Here is a 20,831-nt window from a genome sequence, read left to right on the forward strand (position 1 = left end):
AAGAAAGGACCATTCTCCTTTCCTCTCATGTCTGCTTTTTGCGATTTCTAGATGCTATCCGTGATAGAATATGTTATTGTCACCCGAATGTGTCTGGGCCATTTGCCAGATGCTGAGAAACAGTACCAGACTGCAGGGGGTGCGCGGCAGCGCTCAGCGTCGTCTGGAGGCCGCGAAGGAGTGAGAAGCCGCCAGCCACAGGCACCGGGGTGCTCCTCGGTTGTCACAGCTGCCCACCACTGGCTGCTGAAAATAATACGCCATTGCGATCTTTTAATGCTATGATTTTATTTCAAAGAAAACAGAAACAGAACAAAACAACCTTTGTATTTGAGGAAGAGTATTTTACAGTTTTGGAAAAGAATATGAGCAATTTTATCAGGAAACAAATGACTGCAACATAAACTTGCATCCAACAGTTGCAGTGAATCCACAAGAAACCCAGACCACGCTGGCGGGCCACGGCAGGGACCACAGGGGAATCCACAAGGAAACCCAGACCACACTGGCGGGCCACAGCAGGGGCCACGGATGAATCCACAAGGAAAGCCAGACCACGCTGGCGGGCCACGGCAGGGACCATAGGGGAATCCACAAGGAAACCCAGACCACACTGGCGGGCCACGGCAGGGGCCACAGGGCACAGTCTCCACATGTTAATGTTTATTGTCAGCATTTTCAAATGGACAGAAATCAAAAAGAAATCCTGCCAAAATGGTATCATGTGAACAAACCCTTGTCATAAAAAGCAAACTACTGATACAAACAATATCTTCCAGAGTGTGCGTTTCATATATAGGCTTTATTGTATGAAACTAAGTCAAAATTAGAAGCATTGGATATCTTTACCAACATATATTTTAATTGAATAGAAACTTCAAGGCTTTTTTTAACCATAGGCTTAAGAGGATGTCTTTTATGCAGAATGTGACCAGAGCAATGAATCCACCAAAACGTCTGAAGAGGAAAAATTTACACATGAAAAGAGCTAGTAGGCCTCCTTTGGTGTGGGGACACTGTTATTCTGAAATTAAAATAAAAAAAAAGCATGGGAAGGGACTGTTTCAAGATGGCAACACGTGTGGCTGTGATTTTTAACCCAGTGGAGAATGAAATGTAAAGGCAGCTGCATGCTGACTACACAAGCAGATGCACCCCGGCCAGGAGGGGCATCTTCACCCTGTCCCACGGCCACGACCCTCTGCTAACTGAAATGGGAAAACACTTGTGAGAGGGAAAAAACCACCGACAACACCTGGCTTCTCTTCAGCGCAACGGCCAGGACAAAGGGGGAGGCCATTGACCAAAGGGCCCCAGTGGACTGGAGCTCCCCGCCGCGGCCTGTGGCTGGCCCTCCCATGCACTCGGCAGCTGGCTCTCAGGCCCAGCCCACAGTACCCTCTGTGGGCACCTTGCTGGTGGCCAGAGTGACTCTTGCTGGGAGTGCACGCTCAGGGCTCATAGAAGCCTCATCCTCACGGTTTTGAAGGTTTCAGAGGAAGCTAAAGGTACACAGCCCCACAGGAGCTGAACCCTCCCAACCTGCCCTGTGCTGAGTAAAGGTGCCACATTTCACGCTTCCTGGAGTTCACTGCTTTCTCTTTGGCTCTGAATGGCCGCTGCAGCCGGGGAGCCCTCCTGTGTGTAGATGACCACACCGGCCAGCTGCTCCGCCCCACTTGGGGCCCCGGCTTCCGTGCCCAGCGTGGCCCCAGCCTGCAGGAGTTCCTGCGAGTCTGTGGCCTCCAGCACGGCGTGGGAGTACACGCCCGTCTCGTCCTCCACCCCTGGCGGCAGCTCTGTCACGATGTAGTGTGTGGCGCCCTCGGGGAAGCCGCTGCTGGACTCCTGCACCATGGCCTGGACCAGCTCCTCCGTCACGATGATCTGTGAGATCTCCCCATCTGACTCCACCAGATCCACGTGCTCGCCCTGTGCCTCCTGCATGATGATCTGGGCGCCTTCCCCAGCCACCATGTGGACGGCACCCTCCTCGCTCACCACCACCTGGGTGACACCGTCCTTGACCAACTGGCCGGCCGCAGCCGTATCACACACAGCAAACTGGAGGACGCCCTGGACCATCTTCTTGAAGGCCACCTGTGCCCGCTCCTGAGAGGCCATGGACGCTGAGGGGCGGACCACCTGGGTGAGCACCTCCATGGTGGCTGGGGTATCCTGGGCCTCTGGGAACATCTGGATCTCGGGGGACTCAGGGTTGGCAGCCACGCGAGAGACCTCCTGCCCAGGCAGCTGGATCAGCACGTCTTTGGGGCCGGGCCTGCCCTGCTCCTCCAGCCCTGCCCTGCCCCCCACCTCCCCTAACTCAGTGACCGCACAGAGCAATGCATCCAGGGCTGACGACGCCTCGGGGGGAGCCACTCCAGCCTCCGAGAGATTTAAAATCTCCTGCTTGGTCACCTGCTGTATCACAGCGCCCCCTGGACTGAGGGACTCATCCATGCTGTGGCCTTCCATAGAGCCCCCCACGACGACCACCTGGGTGGCTCCGTCGGCCAGCTGCTCAGGGAGGATGGGCCCGGGCACCATGCTGCCCACATGTGCCCCGCTCTGACTGGTGGCAATGACCTGGCCATCCTCCGTGATGTGCACCACCCGGGCCACCTGGCCGGCCATGGCCAGCGTCTGCAGCGTGGCGGCGGCTGTCTCCTCCACGGAGGCGTCCAGGGCAAACTCCCCGTCGTAGCCCTGGAAGATGATGACCTGCTGCACCGGCTCGGGGGGCGGCGCCGGCCTCCGGCTGCTCCTCAGGGGCTTCTCCTTGACGAGCGGCTCTTCCGCCAGGGCTGCCGCGGTGAAGGGGCTGTCTGTCTCCACGAAGGTGGCTCCTTGTCCCTTCAGACGGCACTCGTAGGACTTGGAAACAATGCCTAAGGGAGACAGGGACCAGTTAGAGGCTGGAAAAAGCACTTGTAGGCTTATAAGAAAGATACGTCTCTGCCGCAGAAGCATTAAGGCTTTGGCAGAGGCACCATGATCCCCATTCTAAACCCGAGGAGCTCCCTATGGTGCAAGCGTCAGTGGGGCCAGAGGCCTCCATGGCCACCTGCAGGCGGGCTCTCGGCTCGAGGGCACACACAGTTAATGCTGGATGTGCATTTCCCCAGCCCTGGGTGAGCTGTCCAATACAACTCTTTGCAGGGGTGTGCCCCTCCAGTGCCTGGGGAAGGGGCTGGACACCCTCTTCCCTGCCACCATCATTTCTTTTCTAACAATGCATTCAGTCATGGGTGGTAAGCAAAGTTCAGCAAACAGCCAGCAGTAGTACCTCCTAACCTGAAGGAAAATCTTTTTTTAGTGACCAAATATTACATACGGTATCTTTCTTTATTCAACAAAAGGGATGAAAGCCTTGCATATTAAATTTTTAAAAATATCAATAAACACAGCTGTAGAAGTTTAATGCAATAAATATTTATTGAAGACCAACAACGTTTCAGGTGCTGAACCAAGGCAGGCGGCCTGTGCGGCCATGTGAGTCACATCCTGGCAGCTGCAGGGCGCTCTGCGGGGTGCTGGGCACTCAGGGACTGAGAGGGGAGTCCACACTGTGGAACTGCGTGGTGGGCATTGAGGGGCCAGACTCGCATTCCTTCTCTCTGTCCATCTTCTGGACAGTGCCTGGCATGAAACAAATAATCAACAAAGATGTGTTTGCCCAATGTCTGGGATACAACGGAAGGTTACAGGCGCTGCACAGAGCTGAGCCGCATGTTCAGGAAAGAATATTCAGGTCAAGATGTAAAAAGAAACAACATTCTAACCCTGTCTTGGGGACAAGATTCAAGCCATCTCTTGAGGGCTAGGAAGACAAGGCCCCCCAGACAGAAGCAGCGACGGGCCAGGCAGAGGCAGGAAGGCTGTCTCCACGGCGCTTCCAGGCCTCAGGACAGCAGAAGGCTGGGGCTGTCTGGAGAAGAATTTGCTCATCTCAGAGCGGGTTGCCCCAGGCTTCCTCTGCCCTGCACTAAGAAACGTGGACCATGGGCTGCAGAGAGGAGGAGTGACTGGATGTTTTCAGCAGGAAAATTGTAGGACTGTAACAGAGGGTAAGAAATTTAGGATCTGAAGTGCCAGCCCCAAATGCCTTAGTAAAAACAATGTGTGTAGAAAACACCACAAGCCCCTGGGTGCCTGGGCAGAGACAATAAGGGGAGACCAGGAGAGAAAAGGCGGCATGGGCGGGGACGAGAGTGAAGTGGGGAGCACCGGAGCTGGGCATATCCCTGGTCTGGGGCCATCCCGTGCCCTTCACAGTCTACCCTTTGTCAACGGGATACCCAAGGCGGGTGGCTGCGGCCTGGGGCTCTGGTGGGCAGCGGGATTCTGAAAGGCCTGGGCTGCTGCCGGAGCTCTCGGGCCAGGGACTTCAGCCGCCATCTGTGCTGCGCAAAGAAAACTCTGGTGGCACAAGGACGGTGGGGATGGGAGGCGCTGCACGAGGGCACACGCCCAGGTGCACGTCACACCCTCCTCAACGTCACTGGCGACTCAGAGCAATGCTACCGCTTCCCGCCTTGTGGGTAAAACAGGGCTGGAAATGGCCAATTTTATTGTCATAAAAATGAAATGGACTCTTTAAACAGACTTCCTGTTTTCTTCTTTAAATCCCAATTTTCCATCAGTTTTTGAATCAACTCCATCCTTCTTAAATAAGAGAATCATCTACAGATGATCTATAGCGAACATTTCCGTATCTCAACAGCAACCACATTTCTGAGATATGCTGTTCTACTGTCTTTAAGGGGGTCAGTTTCTTAACAGCATCTTTTAACCTTACCATACGGGGAAAAAGGATTAAGAATTGTGAGAGATTATTTATTGCTAGCATCTCTCCAGAATAGAGTCGATGGTTTTGCTTATCACGTTGGTGGTGTTCCACAAGAGAGCGTATCTTTCAATACCGAGTTAATTCTGAGCACAGACCCCAGACAAGGCCTGTCTTCCCGTGGGTACCTCTCAGGCAGGATCAGCAGAAATTGTTAAACCATGTTTACCAAGAGGACACGCCCCAGCTCTTACCCAGGCTGGAGGTGCACGGTCCTGGATTTGAAAGTATTAATTAACTGTTAAGTACTTTCTCAGGGAACTCTGCAGAGTGTGAATCTTAGAAAGGTTACGGAATTTTAGGTCAAGAAAAGAGCTACCAGGAGGTACTCCTGTGTCCTTGCTCTGCACCCACGGAACCCAAGCATGAGCAGATGTAGTCGGGCTAGCAAACCGCAGCGGGGAGCCAGGCCTGGCCCCGCCCTCACGTGTCAGGCAGAGGAAACCACTGCATCTTCAAGGCTGACTCCCCCTTCCGGGAAGAGCGTCCAAAATGTTTATGAGTCTAGCTGAGCAAATTTCCTAATTATAGTGCACCCTGTTTTCTCTTGGTTACCCCCAACCAAGGACAGAGAACAACTGGGCACCGCTCGGTGGGGCTGCTGGCGTGCCCTCCGTGTGCTGCAGGTGGCAGGCACTTCCTGAACACGACTTCCTCTTCCTGAGGTCTGGTGGTAGCAGTTACAGGTATTCAACCTGTGTACGCATGCCGTGCGGATGCTTGGAGACTTTCCAAAGGTCACGGGTGGTAAAGAGTTTTGAGGGAACCAATGCAGAGCCTTTGAAAAGGTCTGCCTGGGCATGCGCCTGGAGACACAGCTCCTGCCTACCTACCTTGCCCCTCTTTCCACTTTGCAGAAAGAAACAACCCGTGCCCAGCCCCGCCTGGTGCCTTGCCCTAGGGAAGACCAGAGTTTAAAAGCTAAGCTGAGAGGGGGTGGGCGTGCAGGTCGCAGGGGCAGGGGCTGAAATGCTGCCGGTCTCCCGGTTATCCTCTGAACTTTGATCCTCCTACATTCTCTCCTAGAAGAGGTCAGAAGCCTCGAGGGTGGCGCTCACAACTCTTGTATTCATGCCCCCTTTGCACCTAAGTGTAAGCCGGGCATGTGTGGCTGATCCCCGGTCACTTTGCCATCTGCTGGGACCTCTAGAGATCTTTGTCTCCTGTACTTGACAAGTTCTTTCTCTGGTGTGCTTGCAATTTCTCCCCAGTCCCTACTGTTTTACCCAGAGCCATCTTCACACATCATCCTTGATTTGTTTCTGTCTGTTCTCTATTTTAAATGTCATTTTCAGTCTAATTCAGAATTACAAAAAAAGAGAAATAAGGACACAAAAACAAAGAAGGCAGCCTCCCCAGTCATTCCGCTCCCCTGATCATTTTCATCACAGAAAAGGACAAATGGCTGGTACGCTAGAAGACGGAAGAAACGACTGTAGTTGGGAAAGAAAGAGCAAACATCCTCTTCTTAGGTAGTCGAGGGAAGAAATGGTGGATGCTCCAGTCCAAGCAATTCTGTTCTTTACTCTGCAACTGGACAGAAAATCTCTTGGGTGTAGAATTATCCTTCGAATCCCTTGCGGCACTGATAATTATGCTATTCTGAACTACTTACTGAATTTATTTGAATCCAGAGGTGGGTTAAGCCACTTCCAGACCATTAAAGTAAACTGCATGGGTAAATACTGCTGTCAGTACGGCGTGTGATGAAGCCTAGCAACACCAACGTCTTCACCTCCGCGCCGCACAAACCAGCCAGTCCATCACAGTTCATAAATGCGAGCGCAGGTCCATCTTTTGATTCAGCAATTTAATAACTTCGAGTGCTGTCAGTACTGCTTTGAAAAATAGCACCTATAAAATGTAACAGCCTCAATCAGATTGAAAAAGATTCACCCACTGAAGATTCTTCCATTTCAACCATAATGAATTAATGTTGAGCTATGTAGAAGTTCAAGTGTCATTTAAACTAATGTGAATCTCTTCTGTAACTTTAAACTCTAACTGGGCTATGACCAAGAATCTGCTGGGCACGTCAACTTCCATTTTTGAGCTCTTTCTAGTTCATATGAACTGTAAAGCTCACCAAATGCAAATGGCCGAAGGATGGAGTGTTTGGAAAACAGGCACGCGGGACAGGGTGCATCCTTCCTGCTTAGTCACTGGATGGCTCTAAAATCGCACAAGCCTTAATGGAGCGTGGGTGCTGAATGCAGTGTTTGTATGTCAGTACCTTTTTAAAAAAGACACTGTCGGATTTTAGCAAAATAACAGTAGCTAACCGAACGGTGTGCCTAAAATCATTCATTTTGGGTCTGTTTCCAATAGGGCATTAAGCAGCGTCTTTGTGTAGAAGGCACAAGTGACATTAAAATGCAGCCTCGTGCCCAAATACAAAGTCCCCACTTTCCGCCCGTTTGCTTTTGTGAGCACCAAGAGATTTTACTCCCTTCTCAGAGCTGAATGCACTGAAAGTTCACAGCTTGGATGGAATAAACAGGTAGTTACTGGGGTGTCTGAGGGTTTGCTTTTGGTTAGAGGATTTCGAGGTCAGCTGGCTGCTCCGGAATGCTGTTATGAAGCTGCGGCTCCTTCTGCGTTCTTGAAGCCAACGTCTCCGGTGTGGAAAAACACAAGCTCCATTATGCGGGGGTGGAGGGGTTAAGCTGCAGACACTCTACTCCCCAAAACTGTGCTCAGGGCTCCCTTCTGCCGTCCGGTCTGCTTCTGGGGGCGACACAGGGCTGGTACCTGACTGCCTCCTTGGTGTGTGCGTGCTGTTTTTTCCTTACTGTCATCATTTTTTCCTACAGAATAAATACCTTATGCTTTTGTTAAGCTTACATTTAATTAAAATGTACAGAATTTGTGCAGTAAACCCGAATGAAAAAAATAAAACAAGGGCCCCCTCTCTTGAAGGCATACGTTGTGAATGAAAAATGTCATTACAGACTAAAAAATTTTGCAGTAAACAGGGCCTACAGAGAGAAGTTTCCCCTGTAATGACATCCATAAAATACACAAATGGCACTTTTAGTACCATCCTGAATATGGCATTTTCTGTGCTCTACACACAATCTAAATGGTTTGATCATAGAGCATAATACTCCATTGGGTTTATAGAACAATCAATGTTCCATAAAATGATGTATTTATCCAATAGTAGGCTCAGCAGTTACTGGTGTATGACATTGTAGGACACAGGCTTGGGCTCCTCGGCAGCACACATGCTGGCTGTAAAACTTATCTAACACCACTTCAACAACTTCATCTCATCTGTGGCAAGTAATTTGTGGAAGCCTCAGCTTGGTTTTAAAAAAAACTTGTAATAAAAATTCATAGAATTTTCAGGAGAATGAAAGCTGATGACAATAGAAAGGTCACATTGTGTCTCCACTCAAGGGGTCAAAGGTTGCTGGCAGATCTAAAACCGAAAGTAGATTTCATGCATCACGTAGCAGATAAAGACGGCATTAAAAAGACATGTCGTGGGGTGAAATGCCTAATGCGTACGAAAGCCTGTGCTAATATCCTATGTAAACCACTTTGTTGCTACGAGTCAGCATTTATTTTAAATTTCGAAGCTTCTCTTGAAAGGGTACTAAATGTTGACGCATTGCTAGGCTACATCCCCGACACTGGGTATACTTTAGATGTTTCACTTCAGTAGGCCCAGTAAGCTTGAGACTGCTGGGTTAGTTCATTGTCATAGTGAAAGTACCTTGAATACAATGTGATTAAAAAAATTAACACTTTTCATATAAAAATTTGGGACACACATGACATTGCAATTCTTAAGCCACATATAATTTTTCTTGCCTTCAATTTTAAGATGTAATTTTAACAAGAATGTTAAGAAATCATACTTAATGTCTATTAAAATGAAACAATATTAACAGATTATGCTAATAAATTGGAGCCATATTTTAATGTCACAAAAGCTTATAAGTTTCTCAAGTGAAAGCAGGAAAAATGACAAATTAAAATTCAATGAAATATAACCTTTTAGAAATTTCCAAGCAGGGAATACATTATTCTTACAATACCAGTCACCAATAGTTTAGCCAGTCAAATCGATATCAATAATTGCCCTCTAATTTATTCATCTTGTAGACAATGAGAGTTCCCTGGCATTGTGCAGGATGTCCTGTTACAGAGCTCCCGCTGGAAACTGGTTTGGACGATGTGATGCTTTCCATGTTAACACCGGAACATGTTATGGGGAACTCTATGCCTTTGAGCTACTTCTTGTACTAGACAACGAACGTCCTGAAGTTCCGGAAGGGAAAACTCCAATCAAATGGTTTAGGGACCAGGATCAAAGAAAGAGGATGAATCTGGTATAACGTAGGACAGAGTCACCTCTTAGTTTTATACTCCAGCCACCAAATGGCAACTTCTCCTTTTTTTATTTTTTAGGAACACAGGCTGGTCTGTACCGCTTGTCTCTCCATTATTTTCAACAGTTAGAAACACATTCGGGTCAGTGTTACCAAAATTCACACACACAACAGAAACAAAGAGGTTACTTGAAATACAAGATTAAGAATTATTTGTAGTCTTCGACATGCATGTTAAACATGATAGCAAAACTAGTGAGATTTCTCTCAGAGGACAGATTAGTTTTGGTCATTCTAAAGCTATGGTCAACCTCAGGTGATGGGGCTGTCCTGAGGATGAGAGACACCCATCACAGTGTAGTCCGTAAAAGGCGTTTTGGTAACCATCCGCTGTATACCACATATAAACGTACAAAAATATGTTGAAGGATGATGTTACAAAAATATGTAAAGTCTTCACTGTGCCCCCATTTCATGAAGGCCATTGTTTTCTAAGAAGAGATGGGGGAATGGCTTTTCTGTAAAAATTAACTGAGGTTCACACCATTTCCAAAAATCTCCACATAAATTCAGATATACAATTTCTTTGGATATACCACACAATTTTTGGTGAAGGAATACTTACAATAAACCAGGGCAGAAATTTGGGTACCAAAAGTTTTAGTTCCTTTTTCTTATTTGCCATGGGGAACTACATTGAACACTGGCAGCCATGGAAGACAATCACAGGAGACCCCTGAAAAGGATTCTGGATATTCACAAAAAAACGAAGACTAAGTTTTATCTCGAGTTGGAAATACATGATCAGGCAGGTTGCTACCTTTACCAAGAACAGTCTCCATGGGCCGAGATACTTCCATGGGCACCGAAGAGTGACAAAGAACAAAAGACAATATTTTACCTTTAAAGTCACAAACCCTAGGAAATGTTGCATTATATCAGACCCTTAGGTATATATTATCATTTTCATGCATGAAGATCTAACAGTAATGGAAGTTATGCACACAAATCTCACTCAGTAAGGTAAGAATGCATGCTTTCAGGTTATCTTGACAGGCTTTGTGGGGTGGAGAGGAAGGGTAGCAGTTAACTGTTTCTCTGCTGTGCAGAGGCCTACGAACTGCACCGACAATCACCATGCACAATCATGTACCTTTGGAAATTGAACTCAGGTGACAGAAACAGTGTCATCGAGTTTCATGGAGGGTGATGAGACGGCACTTTAAAATTAGGCTGTGAAGTGCTCTGATCTGGTCATTTACCCATGAACAGCCAGAACTGCTTCTTCAGAACAGCCAGTCGATGTGCCAGCAGAAAGCGCTCAAGTGTCTTCAGTCCTGTTTGGGACAAAGCAAGGGGAGGAGTGGTGCAGGGGACCCAGGCAGGCGTCAACACAGGGCGCTTCTCTCTGCACGTTTCTGGGTGTTGAGGTCAGAGTCCCGGCCACTGGGAAGTGGGGTGTCCCTCTTGGAGGCACCCTTGCCTCTCCTTCCAGTGCAAGCCTGGCTGCTCCTGTGCACCAACACGTGTTAGTTAGCTATTAGTGACAGCAGCTGAGAGCACTAACCGCGCCCTTCAGGCTTTGTATGGGGGGGATTCCCGGCTTGGAAGAGCTGTTGAATGTCAGTCCTGGAGAAGCGGGGCTACCAGAAGACCTTCAAACTCTACCAGACAAACAGCAGCCCCTGCTTACTGAAGGCTGCCTCTGTTGGACTTACAAGATGTAATAAACTGGAACAGGCATTCTTTTTTGCATTATGGAATCAGAAAATTAGGAATCCCAACGACCTTTTCCTAAGTGTCCTCTGACAATCGACGAACTCCCAATGCAGGTGAACAGTATCAGAAGACAAGGCCAATTTTTCAAAAGTTGTACATATTATACACACCTTAAAAGGTAAAATTCTGCAAATAAGCCCAACCAATTCTGCTGGAGGGCATGGCTTTAACAAGGTTGACTTTAAAAGGCTAACAAGGCAGATTAAACTTGTTTCCTTTTTGTTTTTCTGGCAAAACCCTATAAAAAACCCTGACGTTCACTTTTGTAGTCATGTTTATATTTCCTCTGTATTACAGTATCTTCATAACGTTCCCGAGGAAATGAGAGGAAACAGACATTTGTCTTCATTGTAGACACTTTTGTAGGAAGGTAGAAAGCAAACCACTTCTCAGTAACTGCACAGAGGCACCATTAAAATCAAATTTACAGTAAACAGAACCTACGGCTGGGGTAAAACACTAACTGTTAGTATTTTAATGATCAGCAAGGCTTTCGGAGGTCTAACATCTGCTCATAGCCAAACAGCAGCAGCTGCATGCGCACACTCAAAACAATGCGGATTTCTTCTCTATGTCTTAAAATGAATCATATGTTCTGGGCACATGGCTGCTCTTTCCAACGGAGCTGCTGTGGGCCACAGGACCCCCAGCACCCTGTGGATAGCAACCCGGGAAAGCCTGGGCTCTTTACAGGAGGAGATCCAAACCCGCAGAAATCTGTGAGTCCAGGAAATGAAAGTGGGAGAAAGGGTGCAGAGGCCGCCGCGGGCCTGGGCACGGCTGGCAGGCGCTGGGGAAGCATGGCCTCAGGCAACCCAGGGGCAGGACAGGGGGACGGGCAGGTGAGGGGACAATGGCCCTCAGTCCCTCCCTGGATCTACCTGGATGGACTTGAGGGAGCCTCCGGGCCAGGTCACACCCAGCCTCAGCCTTTTCTACACACGGCAAGGCCGAGGGTGTGGACTGGGCGCTGACAATGTCCAGGTAGAAAACAGTAACATATTTTCCTCTTAACCAGTGTGAACTACAATCTTTATTTTCAACATTTTCCTAAATATCTAAGTTAAACTCCTGTCCTGAGTTTGGATCACATGTGGTGGATTCCTTCTCCCTGTGAAACAAGGAAACTTCACAGGGAGATCCTTTCAAAAAGCACAATCCACATGAATACTGACCCCGGGCCCGACGGGGTCCTGTCGACCTGGTGCGCTGTGCCCATCTGAAATGCACAGAGCGGGGTGGAGCGGGACACGGGTGCAGCTGGCACGAGGACGTCGCTGTGTCTAGAGGGAACAGTGTGCCATTTTGTCTCAGCAGCTATGCCCGGCACACTGAAGCCCTCCAGAACATTTCCATGGTAGATTTTAAAACAGGGTAATAGTCCAATGAGGTAATAAAGTGTCATGGGGCTGGGGCCACTTACAGAACCACACGATTCCACTGCGTTTCAAGAGGATATAAACAGGAAAACACTTTTTTTAAAAAAACCAGTCGTAGTTTATGAGGAATGTAAAGGCTTTGTTAAACAGGCGGCACTATTTTGCCTTTTCGCTAACAGCCTGTTTGAAAGGCGTCGGCTGGTAGGCGCACACGGCAACACGCATGCGGTGCGGGTCCGGACGCCGCCCGGGAGTCACACCCAGGCACGTGCGGCCTTCCGCCCAGAGGCACACGCAGGATGCACACGCAGGGAAGCAGCAGCAAAGCTGTGGACGGGGCGCCGCACAGGGACCCCCAGAAGGCACCTGGGGTGGGAACTGGGACGTGAACAAGGGGAAAAGGAATCCACCACATGTGATCCAAACTCAGGCACCTAAGAAACGAGGTCTATCAGGCGGCTGACGCCCAGGGCCACTTGGCACACGACCTGTTGCCCACTTGACATAATCTTCCACAAGGTTTAGAAACGCGGAACTCGGAATACTTTCGGAAGGAATGCCTAAGGGCCACTTTTTCTGCCGGAACTTCCCAGTCCCCAAAATAAAGCTACAGGCCTGACACTGGTGGAGGATCTTCAAAACACATGGGAGGACCAGAAGGCGGGTTCCCTGAGATCCCTCATGGAGGGAGAGCCGCGGCATTCAGTCCCATTCTTTGTTCCTTCCCACCCCGCCCCCCCCTATGGATCAACAAATGGCTCACCTAGATCACGCGAAGGGGTAAAGTCAGTCTAGGACAAGTACATGCCTCCTGTGGCAGGAAACAGCATCAGGAAACGTAATTACCCACTGGGGCGTAACAGGATGATTATTAACAATATTACCTAAAATTTAAACACTTTATATGCTTAATCAAATGTAACATTTCCATGTTTTCTTGAGATATATACATACATGTGCGCACATACAATTAAGCACACCCGAGCACACGCCTTTGTGAACATGCACACACATGCGGGAGCAGCTAGCGGTGCTCGACAAGGGCAGCCTTCCCTCTCCATTCTCCTCATCACATTCCTTATCCAAAGGTCTTCCCCAGAGCCGCTCCTGAGCGTGAATCGATGGTATACTGGGCAGAGTGTGGGCGTGAGATGCGGCAGGGTCTCCTTTCTGAACTGTGTTCAGGACCATGCCAAGTGGGCACTGGCTGTGCGTCCCATGAACCTGGCCTTCACTTATGAGAATGCCTGAGTTCTGATGACATGTGGCGGTCTCTGCTCTTCAGGGAGTTCTCTGGAGAAAAGCCCCTTGGACATGACTCCTGTAACTCTGTACCTGATGACCAAGCCCCAGGCAAGCAGCAGCATGGCTGCAGTAAGTGCTGACACTCAGTGTTTGAATAACACTTGTTAATTCTTCAAGAGCTGTTCAAGTTTTTAAAGGGTAGGACATCTAAGGAGTGGAACAGCTTAAAAACCTCCAGGGTTCACAGTTGCCATTCCATATCAATTCTCTCTTCCCTAGAACCCAGAGTATGTTTCTTTCACTCCTCCTGTGGTTCTGTTGCTATTACTGTACTTCACTAAGAGTGATTGTGATGGGGAATGAAATCACACTGCTGACAGTCCTGAGATCTCAGTGAATGGGAGAGAAATGCAATGATCTGTTTCACTTAGTACTATAATTAGAATAAATACCCACTGTGACAATCAGTTGCATGACTACTAGTAGAATTTTTAGGTTCCATAAGTGAGCACAGAAGAATGCACTCAGGTGCTTTTGTAGTTTGTCACATTTGTCATTTATTAAAGAGTTTCTGAGTAAACCTAACAGAAAAACCTAGGTCCTAAGGTGACAGTATCAAAACGGGTCTGCAAGCAACTGGATACTTAATTGTACATTTGTCTTAATTGTACGTTTCTTTGAGGTGAAAGTTATTTTACGTTTTAGAGATACTAGGTAGATACTCATACAGCCTGTTGTACATACCTCTAGCCTATCACAATGAATCCCAATTATCCATTAGAGCGCTCGTCTTTTCTGCTACACCAAGAGCTCCTTGAGTTCCGGGCTCTATGATTTGCCATGGCATCTTCAGTACTTGGCATATAATAGGCCTTAATAAGTACTGCTTTAAAAAGAAGACACAAATCTAAATAGGGAGAACTGACTGACCTACAAAATATCTTCCAGGTAAGAGAAAGGGGACGAGCTCTGGTGTCAGCATGCTTGGCTTCGATTCCTCACCTTGCCCGGAAGTTACTATATAAAGAGAAATCTCCATAGATCTTTGCGTTTTTGTGCCTTCTGTGAGCTGAGGCACTGACTACCTTTACTCTAGATTATCTTTTCATGGACGTTTCTAGAGCAAACAGCCTTGGAAGATAAAGATAGTGTCTTCTTCCAGAGTGAAGGGCAAACTGATTCATTGTTCATTATAATAAAAATAAGTACTTCTCTTGGGCAGAGAACAGGCAAGCTTAATGCTCGTAATAAAATATTTGGGCCCCCTGACTTCAGTGTTCATTGCCTGTACCATAATCCACTGCAGGTACAGGTGTCATGGCCTCTTCGTGTCAGCCTGTGGGAGCTGGGACTCAGGAAACTGGGTCAGATGCTGACCCTTTGGCTATAGCTATTGCTGTGATTAATAAAGTCCTTTATCTCTGACCCAGGAATCTTGTATCTTCTGGCAGTACCCACAAACTGTGGCAGGATAACGCGTTTGCAAGCTGGATAAATTTTTAGACGTTTCATAATTCTAGACAGTTACTAAAATTTATTAAATCGTTTTCTTAATCAATAAAATATGTAACAATATTTTCTTAAAGAGTAAATGAGACAGCCTATGTACAATACTTAGTATCGTGCCTGACACACAGAAAAGGCTCAATATATTAATGGTAATATATTCTAGAGTAATAATAATTACTATTATTTTAAGTTTAATACATTATAGTTCAGTTCGTATCACCTGAAATTAGTATATAATGTAACTAATATCTATGAATATACAAAATAATCCTGTATGACTAAAATATTTGAATCACATTACACATATAACAAAATTAAATTTAATGCCAACAAATGTAAAGTCCTGAAGTCGGCAGTGAAAAAATTGTCCAAAGTGTAATAGAAACTGACTTCCAAGTTCTAGCCACCGGTAGGATCAATACACTGATGTGGCTACATCAATACAAGTACAGAGTGCAGGCAGAGAAAGGTAAAAATAAGACGATACGCTGGTCAGACTATACTTAGGGTGTCATGTTTAAGCTTGAGCTCCATGTTTTAAGAGAAACATTGACAAATAGCCACGAATATAGAGAAAATAAACAAAAATAACTGGGACTTAATGCATAAAGAATGGCTTCAATTTACAAATATTTAAAGGACTATCGTGTGGAAAGGAGAACAGGTTCATTCCACATGGCTCTAGAGGGCAAAATGGGGAACAGCAGAGGGGAGTTACAGGAAGAAAACTTTGCCACAGTAACATTGATTCAGAAACGGAAACATGATACCTTAGCACTGAGTCTCCTATTAAAAAAACCAAAAAACAAAAAACAGAACGACCACTTTTTGGAGACACTATAAAGAGGACTCAAATTAGGGGCCCCCATGTCCTTGCTAACACAGATTCTGATGCTAGAACTCTGAAAGCAGGGAGGAGAAGTTCTGCTGGACAGTGGTGGGCCCATCAGGGCAGACAGTGCTGGTGACTGACATGTCTTCAGGAACCGGACAAACAACTATTATCCCAGGCTGTGTGAGGCGAAACGCTGCCGGAGTGGGAGGCTGCCCTGTTTGACAGCAGGGGATTCATCCTCGCGCCGTGACGCCACTCTCTGGCTTCCACTCTTAGACACCCAACACACCGCCTGATACTCAGTTCCTTCAAATGCAGACAACACGAACTTTCTGGGCAATTACCAGATATTTGAATCTGCCTAGTTCTATGTACAATTATGTATCACGCCAGCTGGCACCGAGGTCACGATGACCAACCCCACCCCCCATACTGAGGAGTGTTATTTGGAAAGGCAACGAGGTGGCCATGAGAACTCACCACTCAGATTCCTGTCAAGGGGCGGGACCGGCAGCGCTGCCCCCGCTGCAACCAGGCTGGCCAAGGGTGACTCCACTACAACCTCCCTGGCTGCCGAGAATGGGCCAGGGAGCCTCTCACTGGGTGACTGGCTTGGTGGCACTATAGCCTGAACACCGCCTGCTCAACCCTCTTGTCCTATCCCACCCTCCAATCTAATTTTTTCAGTTTTTAGGAATCATAACTGTTCACGAGCAAAATATGTTATTTGCAAATACATGCCTGTAAATAGCAGACTCTCATATCTTGACATTCTAAAACGAAACAAACACTTGAAACATAATTATCAAGTTGATGAAAATAGTCTAGTTGATGTTTTTAAAGACAGAAAATGTCAAGCTTCCAATCATCAGCTCATGAAAGCACCTCTCACTTTCGCACTGAGCTGAGTGAGAGTCCTGCCAGTTATTATTGGCACCACGCATCAGAAGGCCAGGGGAAGGCTGGGCTGGGCTGGAAACAGACAGCCGGCTATCACGAGAATGCAGGTGGTGGTCTCACAGAGCTGAGGGTTGAAGTCACCTGGGTGCTGCATGGGAGGCTGAGAACCAAGGTGGATAAATGAGCTCCAGGGCACACTGGCAAAGAATGGACAGTCACAGCCAGTCAAGAGGGTCAAAAAGTCAGGCTCTGAGGTCACGGACGGGAAGAAAGAGGCAAGCGGTCAAGCATGGCAAATGCTAAAAAGAAATACCATGTAGACAGAAATTAGGCCTCTGACACGTAATACTAGGCAGACCACGGAATTAATCAATGCAATCAGAATACGATTGAGAGCAGGAAGGGCAGTGTCCGTCCAGATCACCGGGAGAGGAGGCCCAGGCCCGGCACTGCTGACAGGTGTCAGCCTCAGCTCCATCAGGATCTGAGTCCATAATTCTGGCCATTTTCCTCCTGAGCACATGGTTAACAAGTTATGAATACTATCACAAGCCACATTCTATATGAAAAACAATATAAGGCTGTCTGATTAGTGGCTTCATTATCATAACGAAGAAAAGAAAGACGTGTGAAACTTGGCGTAAAGCGCACCAAGGTACAGAGACGCACGCTTACCTTCGCCTCCACTCGCTGTTACACGTCATCAAGTATTTTCCTCAACAAAGATACATCTACTCTCTCCTGCAGCAGCCAGACGATCAGAATGACAGTACTGAATTAATTCCTCATTTGCTGGCTGAAAGAAACTCAAAGCAGAATTGCCAAAGGGCAAAACAGAGAGAGTGACGCTATACGTCTCAGCTTTTATATATGTCCATTTGATTACTGCGCTTGTACGTTTGCATTATCCCGGTGATCTAACAGTTGTTGTCTTACTTAATTTACAGAGTGCCAAGGTGTCTGTTAGTAGAAGCTATGCTTTGAAAAGTAGTACTAAAATATCTGAAATTCTTTTTTTTTTTTTGTATGTTTGAAATCTTTTTTTTTTAAATTTATTGCATTTTAGGTTTGGGGGTACATGTGAAGAAATGCAAGACTGTTGCATAGGTACACACATGGCAGTGTGATTTGCTGCCTTCCTTCCCCTCACCTGTATCTGTCATTTCTTCCCATGCTATCTCTCCCCACCACCTCCCCACCTCCTGTCCCTCCCCTATTTTCCTCCAATGGACCCCAGTGTATAGTGCTCCCCTGAAATTCTTAATAGAAATTCCACCAAGTCCAGCAGGTAAACTGCATACAGAAAGTGAAGGGGAAAAAAATCCTCTTAGAAAAGCCTCTATTACAGAAGCTGCTTTAAAAAGCTGCCACATGACTGCAGTATGCTGGGGCCAGGGTGCTGGCAGCACAGTCACTGTGGACGTGAGGCTGCAGAAGGCAGAGGGACCCTGCTCTAGGTGCTGCTGTAACTCCCTTACTCGTAAGGAAGATTCGGAGGAAGGGCTGGGGCTGCTTTTTTCAGTGTTACGGGTACCTTTTGTTTTCCATGCCTTCTTTTTACTAGTTAACTCCTACTGGCTAGAGCAATGCTACTTGCTTTTTTTGTTCTTATTTTTGACATTGTCCTGCTAGTTCTTAAACCTCCACAGATCAACCGTGCGTATCTGTTTCCCAATATGTCAAACCAGCAAAAAAACGGTCCCTACAATTAATCTTAGCCCAACTCACCGGGCTTGGTTCTTTCTTAAAACATGTGTGCATTATTCAATATTTGGTTTTATTGTCCAACTTTTAAAATTTATTTATATAAGTAAACAAATCAGAATTCCAAATATTCAAATAGATGTATCAACATTAGCTTAGACTTTGGACACAGCCCTATTAATAAAGAAGGTTTCCTTCCCTTTTTCTTTGGCTACTTTTCAACCTACAGAGAAACTGCTACGAACATAATTTATTTGACTTAAACTTGACTAGTATATATTGAAGGACAGAGGTCAAGGGACATTTGGATGGCAAATGCCAAATCGTGACCAGAGACTTTTGAGCTTGAATCTACATAGAAAACCCATGCAAGGAGGGAGTGGGGTAAGGCTTTTTTTTTTTTTTTTAGCCTGTCTTCAAGTGAACTCTATGAAAGCAAAAAGCCAAAGCAGGGAGGAGATTGATTCTCACACAGATTCTCTGCACAGCCGCTCCAAGGAGTGAAGTAAAGGCGGATGCCGTTCGTTTCATGTGGACCTGGCTCCGTGGGGCAGGACACCTCCGTGGCGCAGTGGTCACCACTGGGCCGGGTACTACTCGACTTTCTAACTGGTGGCTTATGAGTGGATTTTAATTTTTCAGTACGAGGACTGTTAAAAATTTCCCCAAGAACTTCACAATATAAGACAGTAAAAGTGAAGCAGCGTTGGCTAAAGTGAGTGGAGGCATGCACAATGACTTGGTTTCCTATTCATCTTTCTCAGCAAGTCTGAGGCTCCGAGGATGTGGATTAAATCCATCAGTTCGATGTCTCCAAGCTCCCTCCTGCTTGCAGAATGCTGGTGCCTGGGCATGCTGATATTCTAGAGACGGGCTGGGCAGCCTGGCTCTGATCACTGCTTAGTCTGTAGGAAACATTATACAGTGATGGATCCCATGTTGCTGTATCTTTAAAATTTCTGTTATGATATGAAAAAAATATAACATACCACCACCTCCACAATATACAGCAGCTGATTGTGTTATTTGGACTAAAAAATTAATGGGCTGATCATAGCATGTAGTTCAAATAAGTGTACAGTTACCATGTGTGGCCCAGTGTGATCTCATATAAGAATCACTTCTGATCATCTGAATTGAAATTCAGAATCATCAAAAGAAGCCATGTTGAAGCTGGTTGGTTCATCACATGCAAATACTGTTGTATGAAGATGGGAAATATCTATTCATGAAGATAATGAAACTGACACCAATATAATAAAATAACTGGTTCATAGATTCTGGGACTTACATAACAACAGATTTGATCCTTCTGCTTAAAAGTAGTCATCCACCTCTCCCCAATTCAGACTTGACCTGCGATCCAAAAACAAAGCCCACTAGCCTCTTAGCACGGAACCTTAGAGCATTACTCAAGATTCTTGACACTGAAGTTTCCATTTTTAAAAAGAAGAGGGTGCAGGGGTGACAAGTATTATAACAGAGAACAAACGGTGCAGCAAAGGAAACGGCGGATCAACGGTTGCCCCCAGACTCTGGCATTCATAAACCAGCCACATGAATAGCATTGCCGAGAACAAAAGACAATGATAATAAAATTGGGTGCTTTTGTTTCGTAAGGCTGGCACAGATGGGCCTGGCATGCTTCATGTTTCATTTCACGAAACTTTAGCCGCATTTCCAGGGCAACATTTCTACTGTCTGCAGGCAACGGGCCTGCGTACAGGAGGCCAGGGACTTGACAGGCGCTTTAATGCCCCAACTTAAGCCAAAAAAAGTTGTTTAAACATTCAGATAAGTTGAGTGCTTATAATCTTATGTAAATAGTGCAAATTGAATGGTTCAGTTATTAACATGAATTTTAATTAATAACTTTCTACCCTCAGTTAGACTATGTTTTCTTTCATCTTCAGTTATAAAACTTCCTGCTGAGATGATCACATCTGCATATTTTTTGATACATGTGTGTATGCACATACATAGGCATGTGTACATGCGTGCACACCCACCCACCCCCAACACCCCCACAGATACCCCCCACATACACACCCACACCCCCCACACCCACACCACCCCCCACACACTTTTTTCCTAATCAAGCTGAAGAAAGCTTCATTCCTTATTCAGAAACATATTGCTGACAGTGCACTCCTTTTCTTTACAATAATATCCTAGAAGAAATTCTTTGTTATAATGGAATTTGCACCAGTGTGTTTAAACTGAGTGTTGCGTGTGGTTAAGCACCTGGAAGAACAGTGATGTACAAATCAGTCTTCAGTGTTGGTCAAAAT

At 46.6% G+C, this 20,831-nt stretch overlaps 1 protein-coding gene across 3 annotated transcripts in view; it reads right to left on the reverse strand.

Moving 5' to 3' along the window:
- Positions 1–271: 271 nt before the first annotated feature.
- The window catches only part of ZNF407 (zinc finger protein 407), a 475,812-nt gene continuing 455,252 nt past the window's right edge, over positions 272–20,831 (reverse strand). For all 3 annotated transcript variants that reach the window (XM_003925984.4, XM_074383238.1, XM_074383237.1), the window contains exon 9: positions 272–2,891. In XM_003925984.4, coding sequence (XP_003926033.1) covers positions 1,573–2,891 — 1,319 coding nt within the window. In that variant the 3' untranslated portion in view covers positions 272–1,572. The remainder of the gene's footprint in view (positions 2,892–20,831) is intronic.

The sequence above is a fragment of the Saimiri boliviensis genome, chromosome 13 (genome assembly GCF_048565385.1).
Source record: "Saimiri boliviensis isolate mSaiBol1 chromosome 13, mSaiBol1.pri, whole genome shotgun sequence".
NCBI classification, from domain to species: Eukaryota; Metazoa; Chordata; class Mammalia; order Primates; family Cebidae; genus Saimiri; species Saimiri boliviensis.